General features: G+C 36.3%; 1 protein-coding gene across 1 annotated transcript in view; it reads left to right on the forward strand.

Annotated features, from left to right (window-relative positions):
- The window catches only part of GABBR2 (gamma-aminobutyric acid type B receptor subunit 2), a 431,294-nt gene that overhangs the window by 239,353 nt on the left and 167,629 nt on the right, over positions 1 to 24,312 (forward strand). Inside the window, exon 8 of the mRNA XM_062567958.1 lies at positions 15,771 to 15,831. Coding sequence (XP_062423942.1) covers positions 15,771 to 15,831 — 61 coding nt within the window. The remainder of the gene's footprint in view (positions 1 to 15,770; positions 15,832 to 24,312) is intronic.

Consider the following 24,312-nt stretch of genomic DNA (forward strand, 5'->3'; position numbering starts at 1 on the left):
AGCCTTATGCTGGACTCTCTCCAGTAGTTTCATGTCTCTCTTGTACTGGGCAGTCCAGAACTGGATGCAGTCCTCAAGCTGTGGCCTCACCAGGGCTGGGGAGAGGGGGGAGGATCACCTCTCTCAGCCTATTGGCAGAGTTCCTCCAAATGTAGCCCAGGATTCCATTGGCCTTCCTGGACACAAGGGCACATTGCTGGCTCATAGTCAACCAGCACTCCCAGGTCCTTCTCTGCAGAGCTACTCCAGAAGGTCAGACCCAAGCCTGTACTGCTGCATGGGGTTATTGCTCCCTAGATGGAGGACCCTGCACTTGCCCTTGTTGAAGTTCATGGGGTTCCTCTCTGCCCAACTCTCCAGCCTGTCCAGATCTCTCTGAATGGCAGAACAGCCCTCAGGTGTATCAGCCACTCCTCCCAGCTTGGTATCATCAGCAAACTTGCTGAGGAGGCACTCTGTCCCTTCATCCAGGTCACTGATGAAAAAGTTGAACAGGATGGGACCCAGTCCTGAGCCCTGGGGGACGCCACTAGCCACAGGCCTCCAACTAGACTCTGCACCACAGAGCTCTGCCTTTCAGCCACTTCTCAATCCACCTCACTGCTCACTCATCTAACCCACACTTCCTGAGCTTATGTGGGAGGATGTTGTGGAGACAGTGTCAAAAGCCTTGCTGAAGTCAAGACACTCAACCTCCACTGCTTTTCCCTCAACTACTCAGCCAGTCATGTCATCGTAGAAGCTGACTAGATTGGTTAAGCATGAGTTGCTTAAGCATTGGTGAATCCATGCTGACTCCTCCTGATCACCTTCTTCTCCTCCATATGTTTGGAGATTACATCCCGAATGAGCTGTTCCATCAGCTTTCCAGGGATGGAGGTGAGGCTGACTGGCCTGTAGTTGTCATTGAGGAATGCATTGAACAAGATGGGGCTCAGTACTGACCCCTGGGGGGACACCGCTAGCTACAGGGAAAGCTGTGACAGAGTAGATGAAAGCACCTGTACATGTGGTTCAGAAAACAGAGAGAAGTTGGGATCATGAACATTAAGGATATTTTCCTTACAGTCTAAGAAGTGGTGTCTGAGTCTGGGCTTACAAATTTTTGTAGCTGTTCCTGCAAGGAACGAAGGAAGAAATGAAGGAAAACGTGACTACCTCTCTCAATTATTTCTTTTCTGATCTAGTTTATAGATTTAGGCATTTAGAGTTTTTCAGATTTGGGCATTTTAATTTTCTGTTTGTAAGTTGCATCACTGAGTAAGTGCCAGCTCTTAAAAATTTTCAAGCACATAAAATGCAGATAAGCACATAGAATATTGATTTACTTTGGCAACTTATCTTTTAGTATGTATTCAAGTATATGTACATTGAATTGTGTCTCTGATTGGGATCAATCTATAGAAAAGGGGTTATGATGCACTATATATACATATATACATATACTGATAATCAGAGAATTTGTTTTATACATTTAGGGTGCTTTAAACAAAATCATCACTTTGACAAAATGTTGATTGGTCAAAGGCTTGCTTAGTGACAAATGGTACTAAAAGAGGGTCATATTAGAAAGAATTACATTTAGAAGTTAATATAAAGATTAAAGTTCCTATAATTTCCCATTTACAAATGTCAAACAGCATGTTGTGCTCCAGTGTAAATCAAGGGAGCATGTGATATGTAATCAAATGTTTAAAAACTGTAGAATATTCTTTACTTCTTAATACAGATACTTAAAAAATATTAGGGGCAAAATAGCTGAACTTCCATATTTTCTTTCTGCAAAATATTTCCTCCAAGGCTTTCAAATTGTTTATTCTATTTTTTTTAGGCTCTGATTAAGCAAAGTATTTAAGAGACTATTGAATATTAATCTTATATTCCAAATGGTCTGGTAAAGAGCTGTATTAAATCAAATCTTGGAAGGTCTTTCTTTTGCAAAATATATTTTGTCCAATAAAAGAAACATTTCTCATTAGTGCTTTAGTAACCTCTGCTTATGGAACTGTTTCACAGTCCTACAAATATAGAGAGAATAAAGTGCTTGTACAAAATATTAGAGTATCATACATTTTTTACTGTGCATCTCAGGAAAATTAAAGGCATATCAGACAAGTTTTTCAAAAAAGGCATGCCATAGCCCAGGGGGCTTGTCATGGTTGAAAATCTAGTTTGTGATATGATTTTTACTTCTCTGAGTGACATGCAATACTTTAGTAGAAGTACTAAAACCCGAACTACAATGTTAGCAGAGATGTAGCATGTTATATTTTTGCAGACTACATTTATTTTGTGATCTTAACAACTATAAATAAGAGTATCAAATTAGGATAAAAATTACAATAATAACTTCCTTGTTGGGTTGGCCTTTGAGGTCTCCAAATGCTTTTTAAAATATCTAAATCATGTACTCTTCTCAAATCAATAACAAAATGTGAATGCATGTGATGCAATCTCAATACAATACAAAAAATCTTATTTTCTCTTCTTTTTTTCATACTAAGCGTACTTCATACTGCTTTCTACAAAATTCAGTAATGTCTAGCAGTACACAGGAGACAGTAGCCAAGAAAGAACCTGGTCCAATGCCTTGTTAGTCAGTAGTGTAATCTCATTCAGAAGTGAGTCTCATATAGGAAGAGAAACAAGCAAAAAATAGTTGCAGCTGAGATGTAAAAAATAAACAGTCAGGTAATCAGATCATTAAAGGAAGTCTATTCCAGATTCAGAATCACAGCAAGGGAGTTTCTCATGCTGCAATGAAGTTGTGGGAAGGGAAGGGAAAAAGAGGGGTGAGTATCTTTACTTTCTATGATAAAGTTATTTTCTTCTTTTGTGCAAGCTACTGAAATGCATCCCAAATAACTAATGCATCATAATAAAGACTGATGGCATTCTCAAGACTTTGTTCCTATAGTTTCAATTGTCTTTTAGTTATAGTAATGAGAAAAGTTAACTGTAGTAACAACAACATTTTAGGTAAATGCAACTTTAAATTCATATCCTTTAATCTTTGGTAACTGGGAGCCAAAACAAGGCAAACTTTATATTCGTAACTTGAGTACACTATTTATATGACTTAAACACTGATCGTAGTTAAGCAAATGCTCATGATTTGCTTTGCAGAGCAACAACGGGGTATACAGCCTTGAAATCCTGCACCCATGACTTACTCTTTACCACCATGTCTCTTCCATCCCAAGAAGACATATTCTTTTACTGTAATCATCTCTGTGCTTGCAATACAATCCTATTGGTCATGACTGAAGCTTGATGTCTGTATCAAAGTCATTTCTTTCTCCTAGTCCTCTTTGTTCTGTAGATCTAATCTGCTTTTATCATTGACTGTTGCCTCCTTCAAATATTTGTAGGAATATCCCATTTTATGTGCTATTCAACCATTCTGTATAAATGGAAAGACCTTAAACCTTTCCTGGAAATTAATCTCTATGTCCTTGATTTGATATAAATTCCTCTACTAATACTTATGTTAAGAAGTGGTGAAGCAATGAGCACATCATTGATTTAAATGTGATAATCGGAGAGAAGAAATAGTACTTGACATGCATGATGTTAGCAAAAGCTGCCTTTGTTTTGTGGTTTTCTGAATTTCCCCTCACTAATTCATTTCTTTCTGGAATGACAATGTTTGTAAGTGGTATGAGTTTTCTTGCTGTAAGTTATTCCAAAGGTTTCCTGGACAGGCATAATCACTTCCCTTTCTATGGAATGCAAGATGGTTCACCTGAAGCTATTGCTGAACTAGGGGTATTCTTTTAGAAAACCATTTCTGATTAAAAAGAAAAAAATCTTAATGAAGAAATCTCTAATACTAAAATAGCATAGTAGTTATCAGATCATTTTTTATGTGGTAGGAAATCCTAAAATCATTTACAATAATTTTATAAATAGAAACAGTAAAAATGGAAAATACTTTGTGTACAGTTTCCTGTATTCCTCACCTGTATGTAATGTTCAGTATATCTGTGATGTGTGACACTCTGATTTTTATATATAATTTCATATTCTTTAGATCTCACTTATGTGCTCAATTATACCACTATAGTTTATTAATTTGGGGTTATTTAAAAATAGTTGATACTTCAGGATTTACCAATACTAGATTTTTAACTAACTGTTGACATTTGCTGTTCCTATCTTAATTTTAAAACATGTTCAGTCTCACCTAACAATTGTTTTCAGTATTAGTGCTTTCTTAGTGTACTTTTCACACTAAGAACACATTAAAAAAAGCTTTGGTCACATCTAGAGACTGAAATATAATTAAACAAACCGTAGATCATAAATAAAGGAGTTCTCTGTTGAAACTGAGCATACATATACATTTTTAAAATGGGAATAATTTATTTCTATCTGGGTTTGCCTTTCTTAAGCACTGCAAATCAACACCTGACCATCATTTTCACACAGGTGAGGAAATAATAAGTTATCACAGTGCTCTAACTGCATGTGTAGAAATTTACTCTTGCTTAGGTGTGACATAGAATATTTAGCCTATTACTTTCCATAAGAATACTTATATGTATATGATCTCAGTGAAATGAGTAATGCCTAAACTTCCTCTAGGAACAAATCTAAAAAAAAGTTCAGAGTCTAACAAAAGGGTTATTATAATCTCTTGGGAATGGTGTATAAAAAAGTTTGTAGCAAGGAGTAACTTTAACATTGGATCTACGGCTCTTCATAAGCACAACACTATATAAGGAACAAAATAAGGTTTCATCTTAAAAATGTAACTCTGACAAGAGTATGGGCAATGTATCATCATCTGTAGGGCAGACTTTGTCCACTCTGGGTGATAAATCAAAAAGCACTGGAAATTGATCCTGCCCTCAAGCCACAGAAATTGTTGTCAGGGTTTACTAAGTGAAATTCCTCTCCTGAATGCCTTGAGTCAAAAAAGTCAAATCATCATCAGTAAATGTCCCATTTCTTCTGTTTCTGTACAGTCACATGGCAGGGGGAAGATTTCTACTGAGAAAAAAAATGCATGACGCTGAGAGAAAAAGCTGTCTATATTTCCAGGGGTTACCAATGCACATTATCTGATGATTAGTAATATAAGAGGGAAACAGGATTGAAAATCAGTGCTACATAAATTCTTGTATCTAGTCTAAATTGCAGTATAGCCTAACAGTACCATCTGGTATCTGAATTTGAGTTAAACTCATAGTCATTTCCTAAGAGTTCTTGTCTAGAGGATAGTTTTTCTTCCGCTACCAAGAGACAGAGCAATCTGGGCTTACAAGGAAGTTGACTTGATATAATGCCTTTGGAAGAACAATCTGGTATAGCAAGTATCTTCCTTATATGGCTATTCTCAGCCTTTGAAATCCAGATAATTTATATGTTAATAAGATTTCCGTTATTGCAGTGGTTTCTTTCTTTTCCTGTATTTATGTACACTTTGATTAGTCAGTGTTAGCACAAATATTTAATAGATGAGTTCATATTATTAGCGTTTTTAAAGATCGTTGTTACCACAAATTAAGTGACTCCTTTTCCAGCTTAGAATACGGAGATAAAATGTGTTCTAATTTGAGAAGCAAATATTTGGGTTAGCTATTTGCAATTATTAATTCATTTTATAAGTGATAGAAGGAAAGAGGGTAGAATTCCCTTTTAAGTGTTATATCCTCATTCTGTCTGGAATTCAGCATTGTCAGATCACCGCAATATAGTGAAAAATATAAAAAATATTCATTCAATGCTAGTGACAGAGGAGAATATACTTTTTTTTTCTAATACTACTTTCATTTCAGACAGATGAAATAAAAGACTTCTCATTAATTATTTTGGAAAATTTAATACACCATAAGAATGCCATACACTTGGCCAGTTAGCACAGATGACTAGTGATAGATATTAAACAAAAATGGGTAACAGTTTTTCAGGGGCAGCTGTGAATACAAGGTTTGCTGCTGTTGTACAGAGCAGTGCAGTTTGTCAAAGCATCAAGAAGAAACTTATTCCCATCTTATTCAAAGATAGTGTGTTGACTGAGATAAGGAAAAGGTTACAACAGTGGAGATACCTGGGGAAAATAGTAAAATCTGTCATTTGTCCTCTTTGAAACTGTTTAGATATTACTGCTGTCTTTCTTGCAGTACTCATCTGCTGATGTTGAAATACTGCAATCACCAATGTGTCAGTGTGATCCTCAACCCATTGTACGTAGAACTTGTAGTGTAGCAAGCTTTGTAGGAAGACCAAGAATACTGTATCTTTAAACAGTTTTCTTTGCTTTTCTGTAAAACACATCTTAGACTTTGAAGGCCCGCTCTATCAAATGGGGCTGAATAAAGCAGTCAAGCTAGCAAGTTTTTGTATTTGCAAGACCTCAGAAAGAATTTGAATATAAGGCAAGCTTCCCTTTCAAAGTGAAAAATGGAAAATGGGCAAAGGGCTGTTCTACTGAAGTTATTTTCAGAGGTCTTGCCCTAAAAGCCTCAGTTCAATATCCTCAGCAGGGCAGAATTTCATGAATTCCTTTAAGATGAGCTGGGTGGCAGTGTGCTATCTGTGCTGGCCCTAGATACTTTGCAGCAGCATGAGCTTGATCAATTGACAGAGCACATTGCTGGGACTCTTACAGCAGTGCAGCCCATGGCAGCATCACCCAGGGTGTAGCTGTTAAACATTAATTTGGTGGGAGAGGAAACTTCACTCAGATAAGTACAGTACTTTCTGAATAAAAGTTAGGGAAACGGCTGGGCAGTTTTACGTCTGGATATTTTGTTTTCTAAAAAGGGCAATTATAAGTCAACCAAAATTATGTGTTCATTTGAGTGAAATTCTGCAGATAGTGCCACTGTGAAGCAGCCTTCTGATAATAAAACAAACACAAAGGAGCATATTTTTAAAAAAGTACAGGATATTGCTTTTACATGTTCAAGAGTAATAGATTTACCACCTAAGAATTTTACTGCTTAAATGTAGCAGAAATATATTTCATAATCTGAAGGAAAACACTTCAATGCACCATCCCACATATTTAGTTATACTTTACATGCTTTCTTGGGTTAGAAGAAAAGCAAAAAGAGGACTCCCTTTACCAATAAATGGAATTTCTTCTTATTTCTGCAAATTAGCTAGTGTGACTCACGGGGCGAATATGAAATGTTATTTATTGCCTTGTTTTCATCTCTATCGTTTCTTTAGAAAATTTTGAAGAGTTTACAAATAACGTCATTTCAAAAAATACGCTGTTCTTCTGTTAAGCGGGCATTCTATAAATGTCTCCAATTTTTCTCAAAGCATTGATTTTAAACTCATTCTGAGCAGAGAACATGTTTGAAGCAAAAAGTAGTTATCAAGTGTTTTTAAAAATTGAAGCTCATTATGTAACCATCACAATAGGAAAATATTTAAATATCAGACAGCCTTATCTGTAGTGTTCTGAAAATGTGGGAAACCTGACCCCAAAGCAGGACTATTATTCTGAGCATCACTTACTTTGTAGTGCCTGAATAGAGCTACACCTCTGAGAGCTCTGGCATAAGCCAACTGGAAAGCTATTATGCTATGCAATGTCTATTGATACATGATGTTGATCACTGACAAATCAGAAATTGAACTAAGACTCTTCTAAGATCTTTGAATTTGACTAATTTCTGAAGAATATGGAGACTTCTGCTTTTCCTCAGGAAAACTGTTACAGGTATATAAATAGAAAATTAATTTCTATTTATTAGTTTCAGAACTATGTGAATTACCTCTCATTGATTCTGTGCAGGCTGTTGGCACAGGTCTAAACAGCCTGAAAGATTAAAAGGGACAACGACAGGAGAGATTTGATTTTAGGAAGAAGACAAACTAGACCTACTTCCAGCCACTGGCAAACCTGTTCTAGACAATCTCCCTGACTAGTGCAGGTAATACTCTTCTCCACAACTCTTGGCCAGAATTCAGTGCTGATGAAGGCATCACCTGGATGGATGCAGTGCTAAAGAAGTGGAAGAGGATGAAACTTCTTTATCATCAAATATAACCATCTTCAAGAGCACTTTCTGATATGGAAAGTGATATAGACAAAGCCTGAAATTTTAAATAAAGATATTTTTAAATAAAGGTAAGAGGCTTAGAATAATTTTGTCTAATTTCTTTAGTTTTAGAGAAACACACATCTTAAAAAATTACAATAATAACAATTATCAAATAAAGTCAAAACTACAAGTGAGCTTAAATAAAATACTGTTGGAAGCTTGCTGTAAATGTAGGTGAGAGAAGATTATTTTTGTTTTGTTATGAAATGGAAAATTAGCCTATTTCAGTGACAGTCATTGGGAAAAATCTATTAGTAAGTTAATTACCAGGATAGTTCCTGTGCCTTGAGCTGCCTTAATTAATTTGCCAAAGAAAGGTTTAAAAGCCTCAAGGCACTAGAAACATTTCATGAATATTGAATAAAATGGTTTGATGTCCTGTATAAGAGCTAGCATTGAATAAGGAAAAAAAGTCAGTGTTTGTGTTCTAATCACAGATGCCTGTTCAGTAAAACAATACCTTTTAGCTGCCTTCTTTCTCAATAGATATCATCTCACATTTGTGGATGCAGGAGAACTTTCAGATGTAGAAAAATCGTCACATAACAATATAAATGAGTTCCTGCTCATGCATTTTTTTTCCTAGCCAATAGCAAGAAGCATACAAGACTAATAGGTATTCAGATTAAAAATTAAACTGTAAACCAACATTTCAAATTTAAATATTCAATCTTGAAAACTTTGATAGAAATATATCTCTTGAAAATAGTCTCAAGACTGGAAAAGCTACAGTCACAGGATCTGCCTTAATCAAATATCGGCTGCAGCCAAGGGTAGATGAATGACTAAAAATACTTTAAAGGCAGCAGGTCTCATGTGTCTAAAACAAAGCTAATGTTAGGCTATTATTTTACGAGTTGCGCTAACATTTTATGATTTTATAACTGGATGACTTTTTGGACTTCTTACTTTGGCTGCAAATAAAGGATTGATGATTAAAAAAAAAAAAGTTAAATTTTACATCCACAGAGAAGAGAAGCTAGTTTTTGAGTAATGAGATGAAATGAGATTATACTGTACAACAAAGTATACATGAGTAGAACAAAAACAATGTTAAATTTATGAAAAGGGTCACATAGGAGAAGGCAGTATGCAGAAGAAATAGGAAGATTTTTTATTTAACCCAGCAGTTGTAAGACTGCTACCACTAAAATGTTTTGGTTAGTTTGCCTTTTCATCATTCAAAAAGGACAGTAAAATATTGCAGCCCTTGGGGGGTGGAAGCCAAACAATTACAGGAAATTTGGGGGTCACTGTTTTGGGTGTCCACTACAGGCCACCTACTAGGAAGAGGAAGTTGATGAGGCCTTCTACAGACAGCTGGGAGTAGCCTCACGATCACAGGCCCTGGTTCTCATGGGAGACTTCAACCACCCTGACAGCTACTGGAAGGACAAACAGTCCAGGAGGCTCCTACAATGCATCAATGATAACTTCTTGACACAAGTGGTGGAGCTTACAAGGACGGGTGTCCTGCTGGACCTTGTCCTTACCAACAGAGAGGGACTGATTAGAGATGTGAAGGTTGGGGGCAGCCTTGGCTGCAGTGACCATGAGATGGTGAAGTTCTGGATCCTGCATGGAGGAAGTAAGGCAACAAGCAGGACTGCAACCTTGGACTTCAGGAGAGAAGACTTTGGCCTCTTCAGAGACCTACTTGGAGAAATCCCATGGGTTAAGGCCCTAGAGGGAAAGGGGGTCCAGGAGAGCTATGAGCATTACTTTCTCCAAGGTCTAGAGTGGTACATCCCAAGAAGAAAGAAGTCCAGCAAAGGAGGTAGGAGACCTGCATGAGTGAGCAAGAAGTTCCTGACAAAAATCCAACAGAGAAGGAAAGTCCACAGACTGTGGAAGAGGGGACGGGCTACTTGGGAGGATTATAAGAATGTTGTCAGATTATGCAGAGATGCAACAAGGAAGGCTAAGGCCCATTTAGAATTGAGTCTGGCAAGGGATGTCAAGGAGTACTGAGGGAGCTGGCAGATGTTGTTGCCAGGCTGCTCTCCATCATATTTGAAAGATCGTGGAGAACTGGAGAGGTGCCTGAGGACTGGAAGAAAGCCTGTGTCACTCCAGTCTTCCAAAAGTGCAAGAAGGAGGATCCAGGCAACTACAGGCCAGTCTCAGCCTCACCTTTATCCCTGGAAAGGTGATAGAACAGCTCATTCTGGATGTCATCTCCAGATATATGGAGGAGAAGAAGGTGATCAGGAGGAGTCAGCATGGATTCACCAATGCTTAAGCAACTCATGCTTAACCAATCTAGTCAGCTTCTACGATGACATGACTGGCTGAGTAGTTGAGGGAAAAGCGGTGGAGGTTGTGTGTCTTGACTTCAGCAAGGCTTTTGACACTGTCTCCCATAACATCCTCCTACATAACCTCAGGAAGTGTGAGCTAGAGGAGTGGACCATGAGGTGGATTGAGGAGTGGCTGAAAGGTAGAGCTCAGAGGGTCGTCGTCAGTGGCATGGAGTCTAGTTGGAGGCCTGTGGCTAGTGGCGTCCCCCAGGGCTCAGGACTGGGTCCTATCCTGTTCAACTTTTTCATCAGTGACCTGGATGAAGGGACAGAGTGCCTCCTCAGCAAGTTTGCTGATGATACCAAGCTGGGAGGAGTGGCTGATACACCTGAGGGCTGTTCTGCCATACAGAGAGATCTGGACAGCCTGGAGAGCTGGGCAGACAGGTTCAACAAGGGCAAGTGCAGGGTCCTTCATCTAGGGAGAAATAACCCCATGCAGCAGTACAGGCTTGGGTCTGACCTTCTGGAGAGCAGCTCTGCAGAGAAGGACCTGGGGAGTGCTGGTGCATGACAAGTTGACCACAAGCCAGCAATGTCCCTTGTATCCAGGAAGACCAATGGTATCCTGGGGTGCATTAGGAAGAATGTTGCCAGCCGGTGGAGGGAGGTGATCCTGCCCCTCTCCTCAGCCCTGATGGGGCCTCATCTCTTTTACTGCATCCAGTTCTGGGCTCCCCAACACAAAAAAGACAAGGAAAAAATGGAGAAAGTCCAGCATGGAGCTACGAAGATGATCAGAGGGCTGGAGCATCTTCCCTCTGAGGAACAGCTGTGAGAGCTGGGCCTCTTTAGCCTGGAAAAGAGAAGACGGGGGTTGGGGGGGATCTTATCAATGTCTATAAGTACCTGAAGGGAGGGTGTCAAGGGTACAGGAACAAACTCTTTTCAGTGGTGCCATGTGACAGGACAAGAGGCAATGGGCAGAAACTGAAGCACAGGATGTTCCGCCTGAACGTGAGGGGGAATTTCTTTCCTGTGAGAGTGATGGAGCACTGGAACAGGTTGCCCCTTCTCTGGAGATCTTCAAGGCCCGCCTGGATGCAACCCTGTCTAACATGCTCTAGGCGACCCTGCTGAGCAGGGAGGTTGTACTAGATGATCTCCAGAGGTCCCTTCTAACCTTACTGATTCCGTGATTCTGCGATTCTGTGAAAAGAAGTATTAGCAGAAGTATTTAAAAATCCAAAATCCTTTAAGTATGTCTTTTAACTATAATGAAATATATTTCAGTTGTTCTGCCCCTCTAACTTACAGTGTATAACCCTATAATTTTCCCTTTAGGGACAGCTATACACTTAAGAAAATTTTGTAAGGGATGCACATGCAAAGCAGCCTTGTGTGTTACGCAGATGCAATGGCTTGCAAACATACTGGACTACTGCCTACAACAGTACCTGTGCTTACCAGCAGCAACAGCTCCAGCTACCTATCTGCAGCAGATCAAGCTCATTCATCTTGTCTTCCATACTCTCCTATCATACCCTCACAAATTGGGAATCCAAACCACATGACTCCTGTTTCCCATCAGATTTTTGGGATAATTGCTGAATTAAGGTGTTTGTCCAAAGTTCAGAGGTGGACAGATCAATTATTTTAGCATCACTTATGCATTTGGTGAAGCAAATGACTTAAAATAAAGAAAAAAATTGTAACTTGAAGAAAATAAATTAGATACACTGATAGTAATGTAGTTTCTGTTGCTCTTTATTGGGATGGTCTTTGTGCAATGGAGAGGAAAGCTTTTGCTGGTTGACTGTTTTAAGTACAGTAAAATAACATGATTTGATCTAAGTGAAAGGAATTTAGTTGTGTAGCTGACAAATTTGTTTGTTAAGGAGATCGTATTTTACATCTTCTGAAGTAATTTTTTTACTGGGAAATATTGTTTGAGTACTGAGAATTTGGGTTCCAAAGAAGTTGATATTTCCATTACTACTACTACTACTCTTAAAATATGTACCTCTTATCTCTACAGTCACTGATCTTTTCCTAATAATCATTTAAATATACCCACACAATGTCAACAAAACAGAAGGTAAAAAGGTAAAAGTGGATTTTTTCTGTTATATTCACATGGATTTCGTAAACTCTAGAGCTTATGGTGGGTTGCACCACCAGGCATTGCTGTAGTCTGTGCTGATGGATACTGGAATATGTATCCAGTGAAAATAAAACAGTACTAAAATTTTTGTAATGTTAGAGCTTAGTGTGTGTATTATGAATGCTTAGTACGCAAACATTTGCTAGTTTAGATTAAATAAAAAATCCTTTAGATATTTATGAATCTCAAGCCTAAAGAATATAACTCTCTAGCTAAATCTTGTAATATATTACCTTGACTGCAAAGAACTGATGTGGCGTGCACCATGGGGAATCATTAGATTACAGATTATCTCTCATGCCATAAATGAGTATGTTATTTGTACAGAACAGATTTCTGAAACACAGATTTGTTTATTTCTTAATATTGCTATCAGTATCTAAAATAACATACTGCAACATGTATTATGTGTATTTATTACATTTTTTACCCAAAATGTAATTACCTTATTTTCATGAAATGGTGACCAAAACACTGAGTAATGGATATCTCATTAGTTTCCTTTCTATTGCTTTTTTAAGTTAATATTTGTAAAAATGAAATGAAAGCACCATTTTTTTGTAATTTCTCAGTTTTTGTGAAAACTATCCCTTTTTTTCCATGTTGGCAGAACTGAATACTGGAGTAGGGACAGTATTTCAGTATTTCCTGCGCTACTTTAAACCTTAGTAAAAATCTAGGAGTGTTCCCTCACCCAGCACATTAAAATTTTAGAGTCTTGAGGGGTTTAAGGTTTATGTTGTATCTGCATGTCACATGTAATTATGAAGTAGCATGTTCCTGAGAAGCAAAGAACTAACCAGTAACTGCAGCTGTGGTTGCAGGGTGATAAATATGTACTGTCATTTTCAGGTATTGTACTAGGGATTTCTGCTTTGAGACTTCTTACTGATATATTTGCTGTTGATTTTACCTTTAAAACAAAGGTATTGGTTGGATTAAACACAAATAATAAAATTCAATTTCTCAAAATTGATTTTTTTTCATATTTCAGTAGGTAATATTTGTAAACTCTGTACTTTATGTGTGTCAGTACTAGTAAGTAGTATTCAGAAATTGTTATTCTTTTTAATAACCTATTTGATTTTTTAGCATTATTCAGTGAGCTTTCTGAAAGTAAAATTCTGTTTGAATAATTTTGCAGTTATCAAGCACATTTTCACATGATTTATTCCATAACTCTTTCATGATCATCATGCCTATCTTTATTTACTGCTTAGATCAGTATAAGTGACAAATCTTATCAAATGGAAGTTGTTAAAAACAATTACGTCTAAATGTATAACACTCATATCACAGTTATTGCTCATAAATAATTTATCCAAAATTTTATATTTATTCAGAACATTCAGATTTGATTTATTTTCAATTGGTAGAGTCATAACATCTCAATGAGAATGTATTCACATCTAATCAACAGGTGCATATGGTATGTTTCCATCTTAATGATGAATATATGGGTGATAATACAAAAAGCAACGATAATATTGCAGAGAAGTCCATGAGCCAGGATATTATATTGTCATTAATAGATGACAATCATAGATGTGATTATTGCTGTATCTCTTTATCTATAAATAGCACTCTTGTAGAGTATAACTTACAATCTTAATATCTTGTTACAAAAGGAGGAGACAAAGTTAAACTAAAAGGCAGCAAATTTAATACGAAATCAAAAAGTAGTTTTCTACACAGAAGAAAATTATACTTTGGAATTCTCTGGCACAGGAGGTCACAAAATCTAAAATTTTAACAAGATTCAATTGTTGATTGACTATAGATTTATATCCACAACAAATGATACTTATGCAATGTATTTCTGAGTCAAATATTCTCTACTATTTTTTACTTAAACCTAATAGCCAAATGCATTATGATTATATTTTTTAAATTAAGGGATATTAAATATTACTTCTTCATACTAAAGAGGATCTAGATGAGGGCTATCAGGGTAAGGCATCTAATCTACTTGCTAACATTTTATGTTTTCTCCTGGAGCTGTGTTACCACTCAGTGGGTTAGACATTTCAAAATTAATTTTCAGGAGGAGCAATTCCTGTGCCCTTACGCAACTGCTGCCTGAATTCATGCTATTCATTTCTCTCCCCTTTTTGTCACAGACGTTGGGTTTGTGTCTTTTAATCCTCGCACTAGATATCTTTCACTTACTAAATGGGATTATCTTTTGTTATTTGAAGGGAAGTGTTTTGTGGCTTGCAGGAAAACATGGGGTAAATACTCTGTAGCCCCAACTGCACTGCATACCTGCTGTATGTCTCCTTGCAGAGACCCAAATTTGGCATCCAATTCCCACTGGGGGCATATCTGTACAATAATATCATCCATTTATTTAAGTTGTGGTTTTACAGTGTGTAAAACTTAAGTTTCTCTTCTACATTCTTCTCTAAACAGAAAATGGTTGGTTTTGAACCTTAAGACTAGAAGGGATTATTCAAAAAAGCAGTGACTGGCATAGAGAAATGTATTGTAGCCTTATGTATTTATTTGGTTTCTCTTACCTGATGTCTGCTAAAACAAAGATTAATGGATATGATTACGGTAATCAAAATGTATTATTGTGGATTCAGTAATACACTGATCTGTACACACACTGCTCAACACTCCCCTGCAAGTTCAAACTATAGAGACTACTTCTTAGCTTAAACAAATGCAAAATTCCTAACATTCACGCTTAACATCAGGGATTCAGTGTGAAATTGCTGAGTCAAGGAAAAAATTTAAAAGGCCTTAAGTCATCCCTGAAAGATAGGAATATTTTGCTAGAGACGTGTAAGGAGGCTTCAGCATCATGTGACCATTAGGTTGAAGAGTAATGAAGTGTGGTACAACAAAGGGTAGTATTGATTGAAAGGCATCAGATCTAGGATACTAAGAGATCTATAGTGCAATTTTCTACAATGCAAAATCAAGGAACAAAAGCTACTGGCATCTACAATCATCGGTATGAACAGATTTTTTTCAGGAGAAATATTGTCTTGCATGATCTTTCATAGCTATTATGTATCCTAGATAAGAACAGTTACACAGAGACAATCAATTGTTTGCATATCATTCATTACCTAAGATTATGCAAGTCACTGTCTCCTTTGTACCTTTATTTCCATCCTCGAAAAATGGGTGATAACATGGGTTACTTTAATGTGGATTGCATAAACTATCTTGAATGTTTAAACCTTGAATGTATAATTTGAGTAGTGAATGGAAAATAATTGCAGTTCTAATGAAACTAAATTATGAGGCATTAAAAAAATGTTAAAGGTATTTGCTTATTTTATTTAGGGTCAAGTTGTTTTCAGAAATGGAGAGAGAATGGGAACCATCAAATTTACACAATTCCAAGGTAGGATATCAACCAATTTTCTTTACAATTGTATACACAATTTCATACTTTTATATTGGTTACATTTGTTTCAGAACATTAGGTAATAAATGTAGCAGCATACTTTAAAAAATATTAGTTTTGTTTCAAATGCTAGTTTTTGAATTGTGCATGTTCTAACTATAGCCAAACAGATATTTCCGAGAATATTCCTAAAAGAAAATCCACATTCTTATAGAAGTTATTTTTTCCACAGCTGTTGGAAAAATTGTACTATTCAGCCTAAGCATCCACTCTTTAACACAGATGTTTTTGAAAATTGGATCTGATGAGGAATGTAGAGATTTTTTTTTCTGCTATTAAACTGTTTCACATCAGTGTCTGTGTTCTCTGAAGGCTTACTTCTGACATTCTGCAACTGCTTGCTGAAAGCAGCTTTGGAAGTCAATCTCTCAGCACGTAGAGGCCACAGACCGCTAAACCCTACCACAGAATGCAGCATACTCCTGCTGTGTGACTTGTCATGTTTCCTGGATCCTTTCAGTTTGAGTTGCTCATGCAGGTAGTTTTCTTGGCAGTGAAGACAAATCCTGACCCTCCTTTCAGTCATAGGGACTGTGAAGGGCTTTTTGCAATTGGGGACTCCTACTTAGGAGAGGGTTCTGCCGAAACAGTGACATATGAAAGACATATTATAGTTGTTTCTACAGTTTATAGAATGCAATTAATATTTTTGTTCATAAGTTGATGCTGAGGAAAAAAAAGGGAGATGGGTACATATGCAAGAAACAGCTGTCAAATCCTTTCCAAACACAACAAAGGAAATTGTTCTGAAGATCACTTAAAATATAATCCTGCTGACCAATTTGCAAAAGCTCACCCTTGAAGTAGAACTTATCTACTGAACAGCCATGCACCTGAGGGGATCTGTTACTCAGCCTATTTTACTTTAACAATCTTTAGAATTACTCTTGCCTACACATCTATAATTGATGCTATTAACTCAGGTCCCCTGAAGCATTTCTACCCACTAAAGCTTTGCAAATGTCATCTTATGATAATATAATTTAGAATTTCTTGCTTAAAAGTAATGATAAATATTGATTGCTTCTCCCCCCATTCCATTTTTCCTAGTAACAGTATTTACATCCAAGTGAAAGAAATATAAGAAAACATTGTACAGGAATTTTACAAGAGGTGCTTATTCCTTCAGAAGTTTGAAGGGGCTTGTATGCATCATGCCTAAGGCAGCTGTACCTTGCTAGTGTATCTGAGGAGATAAAGTTTGGCAGATTGCCTCTGTGTGTTAAGAATATGATTGTGGACCATGAGGAGGTGAGACATGCATCTTCTGAACTAATTTGGAGGAGCAATTGAATCCCTTGTCTTTGATAGCTAATTTTAAATAGATTTTTATGTATAGACATTTAAATTATGGTTTGTTTATAATATTTTTCAATTTCATAGCAGATGTTATTTGACACTAAGTGGTTTTACAGTAAATTCAGGTACTGTTTGATCAATAAAACAGCTGCCCAGTTACATGATGGTTGTTTTAGAACTGATTCAAACCCATACCTAGGCTATTGATGATCAACCACATTTTTCTGATTAACCTACAGGAAAAAGCTTACTTGCTGTCGTTATAACCCATGCAGCCTAAGCAGAAATGCAAGAGAAGGGCTGGATTGTCTCTTAAGAAAGCAATAGTCTATCAACACTGATAGTCTGTTCTTATGTTTTATATTTACTAATTCCAGAAATTAAATGAGCATACAAAAACTTATGAGAAGTTGAAACAAGGAGCAGTGTAACAACATAGGTGAAAGTAATTGTCTTTTTATTACAAATGACATTCCAGCTATTAATAGATTTTTTCCTTTTTTTTCACTGTTATTATTTTTAAACAAGGCGTTTATTTTTCAATACCTGTGGCATAGCTGTAGAAATTACTAAATTGTTCAAAATAATTCTTTTAAATGTTGGCTAGGAATCTTTCAGAAACACTCATTACTTTTTAATAAATCTTGTATTCGTGAAGTTCCAAATAATGGAAAGAAATTAAGTCCAGTGTTTAAAATGGTTAATTTGTCTTAGTAATTATAGCTCTATTAGATGCTATCAATCTTCAGGCAAATAAACAGCTCATTCATTAAACATTTTTTGAAATATCATGCAATTTAGTATGACTTCTAGGAAAATAGACTTCATTGAAGATGTCTTATAAATGATTCTGAGGTTAACTTTAATTATATATTAATTAACTAATATATTAAATTTATTAGTAAATTATTATCTGAGTATAATAATTGGGAATTATCAGTTCTGAGTGCTCTATACCTCAGCAGTCATTTCTTTATCTATGCAGATTTATATTTTTACTAAAGACTTGAATGAAAACACACAATCTGTGCAAAGTCAATGCAGAAAAATAAAAGAGGAAAATTGATAATTATAGATCAGAAGAGGGACCTACCTTGACCAGAAATGCTATTCCTCATTTGCCAGAATAGAAAATCAGTTGTTAGTCTGTGGCAGACTCAGGGACTAGATTTTCTTTCCTACAATATCAGGCATACCATGCCTGACAACTTTAACAAGAGCTAAAAAGATAGACTGGTATAAAAATGAGAAGGCGAGCAGTAAGACATTTCTTCCAGGTTCCAACTGAATCTAGCTGGAATAACTTAGGATGTTTCCTTGGGAAAAGAAAGGCTTTATTGCAAACTACTTGACAAACTGTTGAAAAGAAAAAAAATAGTATGGTCTCCTTAAGACAAAATCATTGCTGGAAACTTTTGCGTTAATGAGACTATCTGTAAACATTTTTGGTTATGGAAAAAGTAGACAACTATGTCTGTCAGAGGCGAGGGAAAATCATCCTGTGAGGATTCAGAAGATAAATGTGATATGCGTGATACACTGGGATGAAGTTTTGAATATCTGGTTTGGTTTTGAAGGTAGATGTAGTTTATTCCCAAACTTGCCCTCTTTTCAACTTCTGTGCAGCCTGTTAGTTTTGGAGTAGTTGGAACAAATGGTGCCAGTGCTTTATAGATCATGAATACCATGTAGAAACATGCACACTTTAGTGTGCAGTACAGACTACAAAGCACATGTAACAGCATTTTATTCCCCTACCTAGTTGGAAAATAAAAGACAGTCTATCAGTCTAGCTCAAATTTTCAAGTGAAAAGTTTTGAAGTTAGCGCCTTTCTGAATGAAGTTCTTGGTGTAATTGAAGGGTATGCTAGAGGTACAATTAAGTTGTTAAATCTGTAGGTGGAGTAAATGGCCAAAATCTTTTGACAAGTGAGAGTTGAAAGATGATCTTGGCAACTGTTGCTGAGGGCATATCAAGGATCAGGGAGGACAGCGATAAATCCAAGACTGTAGATTGCTGTGATACAGGAGGCTGCAGAAACAGATGTATGTTTCACTTTGGCAGATCAAATCTGATTAGTCTAGCTGGAGCCTAAAAGGCACCTTACATTCAGTTAGACTCCGATTTCTGCCATGCATTACAGAAAATCTAAAATACTGTTATGCTAGAAGAAATTAAAATGGAGAAGTAAAGCTGAATTCTAAACAGTATTGAAATGCACATAAATCATGGTTCTTATAAGTAAGAGCAAAAGTTTGTGGTACTGCAGATCTGAGAACCCTTGAAGAGAGATTGGTCATTTGCTGTGTCCTTTTGGGAAGAAAAGGTAGAACCATTTAAGCTTCAACTCAAATAGCCAGGTCATATAATATAAAGTTTGGTAGTGTGAAGGTTGATCTAGGTTGAGAACAGGGATCTCAGAAATGAGAACATGATTTGTCAAGTTTGGCACCATTAGCTTTCTTAGAAAAGGTATTAATGAGTTTGTGCAGTAAAAGCCCCAGAGGTTCTTTCCTGAACTTAATCAACAGAAATAAATGAATAAAATGTCTGTCCTACAATGAAAGACACACTAGAATCCAGGAATCTCCTTCTGTTAAGTTTTTTTCAAAGGTCGAGTACCTTTGAACACTTAGATATGAACTCTAGGGAAAAGTAAATATAGAAATAGTGAAAGTGTTCTGTTTGCTGAGCATAATTTGAATAGTGAACAATAAATAATTGCTAGTATCATGTAATGAGTAATAAAGATGTAAAACAAATTGAGTACTGTTTATCCTGGGCAATGAACATAGCTAGATTCTTCTGGGAAGGATAATTATCTTTTAAGACTATAATTTTGCATGCAAAAAGGGGAACAAATTAAAGAAGTGGGAAAGCTTACTTCTGACACTTCCTATCTCCTCAGTGCTTGATTTTGCAACCATTAAGATGTTTGTTTGGTGAAGTTTTTGGTATTCTGTATGAACTCTATTTTTATCTGCATATGAAAAGTAGTATAGTTAGATTGTGGCTATTCATATCTTAGTGACCACTAATTTTTTAGCTTAGTGATCAATTTATCCTGGAAAAATGAAGTGTACTAAACCTATGGCAGCTGGTAGCAATTTTCTAGTGTGCCTGCATACACAGAATCCGTGTTTTTTTTCAACTCCAAGACAGTTAGTAGTGATAACGTGTAACCTTTAATATGTCCCTCCTAACTGAAATTGCCTTACATAATACAGTTTTCTCTTCTACATGCTATTACATGTTTCAATGCCAATTTGTACTGATAGTCTGTGATAGAACTGATAGTCTTGATAGAACTGCGGTATACAAAAAACTGTTCGTGTTACCCCATCTTATAGCGTATCATTTAGAACACAAATATTCTAAGCATTCCATTTTAGTAACTGCTTCTATGCAGTACCACTTGCCTCCTTTGTTGGCAATGGTATTTTCTTTAGCAATCTGGGCAAGTATAGTCTACGTAAAAATATAAAGTGGCCACAAAACTGGTTTAGAGTCCTATTTTCAAAAAAAGATAACCTCCTAAAGTGGAGGGATATACTACATGGAGTTCTAAAGAGCTTGCCTTAAATCTGGAGTCCCTAAATATTACTGGTTAGAAAGATGAACTAGTGATCCATGGTCCCTAGGGGACAGCAAGCACAAGAGGGACTAGAGAAGGACTAAAAGGATCTTGGTGAATTGGAGAAGTAATCAGGAAAAAAAAACATAATTTATTTTAAGACAAATGCAGGATGTTACACGGGCAATAATCAGCTACATAAATACCAAAAGGAAACAACTTACCAGGCAATAGGTAGATATAAAAGAAACCAGGTGTTGCAGTGGGTCACAAGCTGAACATGAATAAACAAAGCCATGCAGACATTAAAAAAAGGAGCAAATTCTATGTTGGGCTATATAAATAAGAGTGTCCATTTTCTCTACTCAATGCCAAGAAGGCTATAGCTAACTACAGTGTCCAGTGTTGATTTAAGAAAAAAACCTGTAAGGAGGATAGAGGACTAAAGAGACTAGGAAAAGCAAAAGATCTAGGCTGCTTTGGGAAGACATGATAGCTGAAATACATGACAGTTGCTCTTAGAAAGAAGAGAGGTAAAAAAAGCTTTCTCTCCCTTGGTTAGCTGGCTGAGAAGTTATGGATTTAAATTGTAGTAATGGAGATTTAAGACAGATATTAGGAAGAATTTTCTAATGAAAAGCATAGTTAAGCACTGAAAGGGCCATAAAATTGCTACCTTTGGAATTTTTAAAGAATAAGTTAAACAGACCTCTGAAGTGCCATAGCTGTATCTATTGTGCCTTGAGAAAATCAGATGACTTTTACGTCTTGAAGTCTTTGCTAAACCTACTCTATTTAATTTCGAGTTACTGCTTCTATGCTCTGTTATGTGATTCTGACACTCCAGTTATAAGTAACCATAGCATGTTGCTAATACCATTTTGCTGTATTTTCTTGAATCATTTCTAGTAAGAGACATAGGATAAGCATGAACCTGCAGCTTGGTGGTTGAGTCATTTGTGAGAAGGACAGTATAGCTTAATCATAAATGGAAGGAAGTGAAAATTTCATTTCCCATGAGGCAGAAAGTAAGTTATACCTGGGAAATGGCAAGTTTATCATAACTCTTTTAAAACTTTTTATATAAATAGGTACTATATGAAAGGGAAGTGCTACAGTTTCTTTTCTTCTGCTTATGCATTTACAGGAGGACTCCTGCTCAGTTTTTAAGAGAAAGGAGTATACCCAACACACACATATGTATGCATATTAAAAACACCCGATTGTTAAGAAATCTATAAAGATAGACAATTATGCCCCTGCCACCCCCAAATAGAAAAGTAAAACTTTTCCCATTTTTATATACCAAGCAGTGGAATCTGGAGTGCAAACATTTTGGTGTTTCACTGCTTAATGTTATAACACCTGATTCTCTATTTGGACCTAACTATAAATAATTATGTTTCTAGTCCACAAACTATTCCAATATTGAGGAAGCTGAAAAGTTCTGCTTAGCTCAGTATCCTGTTCTTGATGGTGGTTAGGAAGGGAGGATGTGATATATGTCAGGTATGGGTATGTGTATGATAGACATATATCAAATGGTTTCTTCTTCGTTATACCCTCTCAGTTTCCAAAGGCCAGTGTTTTCATGACCTTTTGAGCAAGAGATTGTCTTTGGGCCATCATATTTAATAGTTATGTCATAATAACTTCACCTCTATCAATTTTTCAAATCTTTCATGAATATATTTATATGTTTGCCCTTCAACACATCCTGTGGCAATGAGTTTCCCAAAATGATTATGAATTGAATAACTAAATCGCTTCCATCTATTTTTAAACCAGATACCTCATGATTTCATTGGGCATATCCTTGTTCTTGTAACATGAGAAGCAGTGAACAATCGCCTTATTCACTTTCCTCACATCATTCATGTTTTATGGACCTTTCTTATCAAAGATTCTTTCCTATATGGAAGAGTCCTAGTCATCCATTTAATTTTTCTTCATGTAAAAGCTGTTCTATAATTCGAATAATCTTCTATCTCTTCTGATACTATTATATCCTTTCAGAGATAGCACAATAAGAGTCACAAGTAGTATTCAAGTTAAGGGCCTGTCACACCACATTGAATTGCTGGCTGATGTTTCCATATTATTTATAACTGCTTTCCCAGTATTCTGTTTTACCACCTTCAGCTCTGAGCTGATTCAGCACCCATGAGCATAGCACTGATATTTTCAAAGAATCATCCACAATAACTCCAAGGTCTCATTCTAGATGTTATTAGTTAATTAGTGCCAACTTTTATTGTGTTTTGGAAGCAAATTGCTATAGTGCTGCTTTTTCTGGGTCTATTTTTGCATTATTGCAAATCATTAATGCAAGAAGTAGATTTTCTAGGACATACAATTACTTTTCAATTTTTCCTTTTCTGCCATATCTATTAGTGATATTATTTTCCCTCTAAGCCAGTTGTTCCTCTGGTAACCTGTTCTGTTGAAATCTAGTTATTTTTTATATAGCCATGGAGTACTGTATCAAGGCTCAGGTACTGAAGGTGTACTGTCAAATTGATGTAAGGACGGATCAGAGTTATGGAAATTATTTAGAGCATTACTTATAAGGAAATATTAAAAGGATTAAGTATGTAGAGATGCTAAAGGGATGGCTAATTTTGAACAAGTCATAGTGTGTGGCTATCTATTCTGAGGCCTGGGAGAACATAGTGAAAAGTGTGTCTGTATCTGTCAGTTGTCACAGCAGCTTATTTTATCTTATCCAAGCTAGCTTTAAACTAGCAAATTTGAGTGCTGTTAGCAGTGTAATAAAAACAACATGGAAAGAATAGCTCGGTATTTTTGCAGCACCCAAAGTTATAGTAAGAAACACAGAATAGCTGGAAAGAACTGGATTAAATCTTTTCCCCCAGGCATGAGAGGCTGTTGTGAGAAGCAAGGGAAATCTATTTATTCTTGTGTGTGTGCCTATGTTTGGCAGTGCACTCCGTCTCTTGATAGATAGTTTGGGCTGTGCAAATAATTAACTGTAACAAGCACAGACATTAAATTGCTGTATATTTTATAGGATTTTACTTCAGGACATCCAATATAATCTGAGGTGCAAAGTGTTTTATAGCAACTAAGACTCTGCCACTATTTTGTGCAAAAATGTTAAGGCTTTCTTAAACATCAAAGAAAAGGAGTAAATGTCAAAAGCATCAGCAAAGAAAAAAAGTTGGAAAGCAATTTTACAATAGTTAATCTCTATAAAGCTCCATATAGCTATCACAGATTATTTCCCTAGTAATAAAATGGCATGCAACAAGGATCTGAAAAAATTGTAGGCTGTTTCCCTCAGAGCTCTCTTGGTTTTGTTATGATTTAATAAACATTCTTTTTTTTTGCGGTTGATATTCACAATTCTACCTATGCTTGATTTTTTTTAGAAGTTTCATTTTGGGTGATATCTAATGCTGTTCCACTTTCTCATCACCCAGTCTTTCTAGCCTTTTGAAGAGTAACAAATTCCCAAAGGCTGTAGACACACCTTGAACAGCTCCTCTCCAAAGAGGTGCGTGCTAACAATTCTATGCCTTTG

The sequence above is a fragment of the Rhea pennata genome, chromosome 2, assembly GCF_028389875.1.
Source record: "Rhea pennata isolate bPtePen1 chromosome 2, bPtePen1.pri, whole genome shotgun sequence".
NCBI lineage: Eukaryota > Metazoa > Chordata > Aves > Rheiformes > Rheidae > Rhea > Rhea pennata.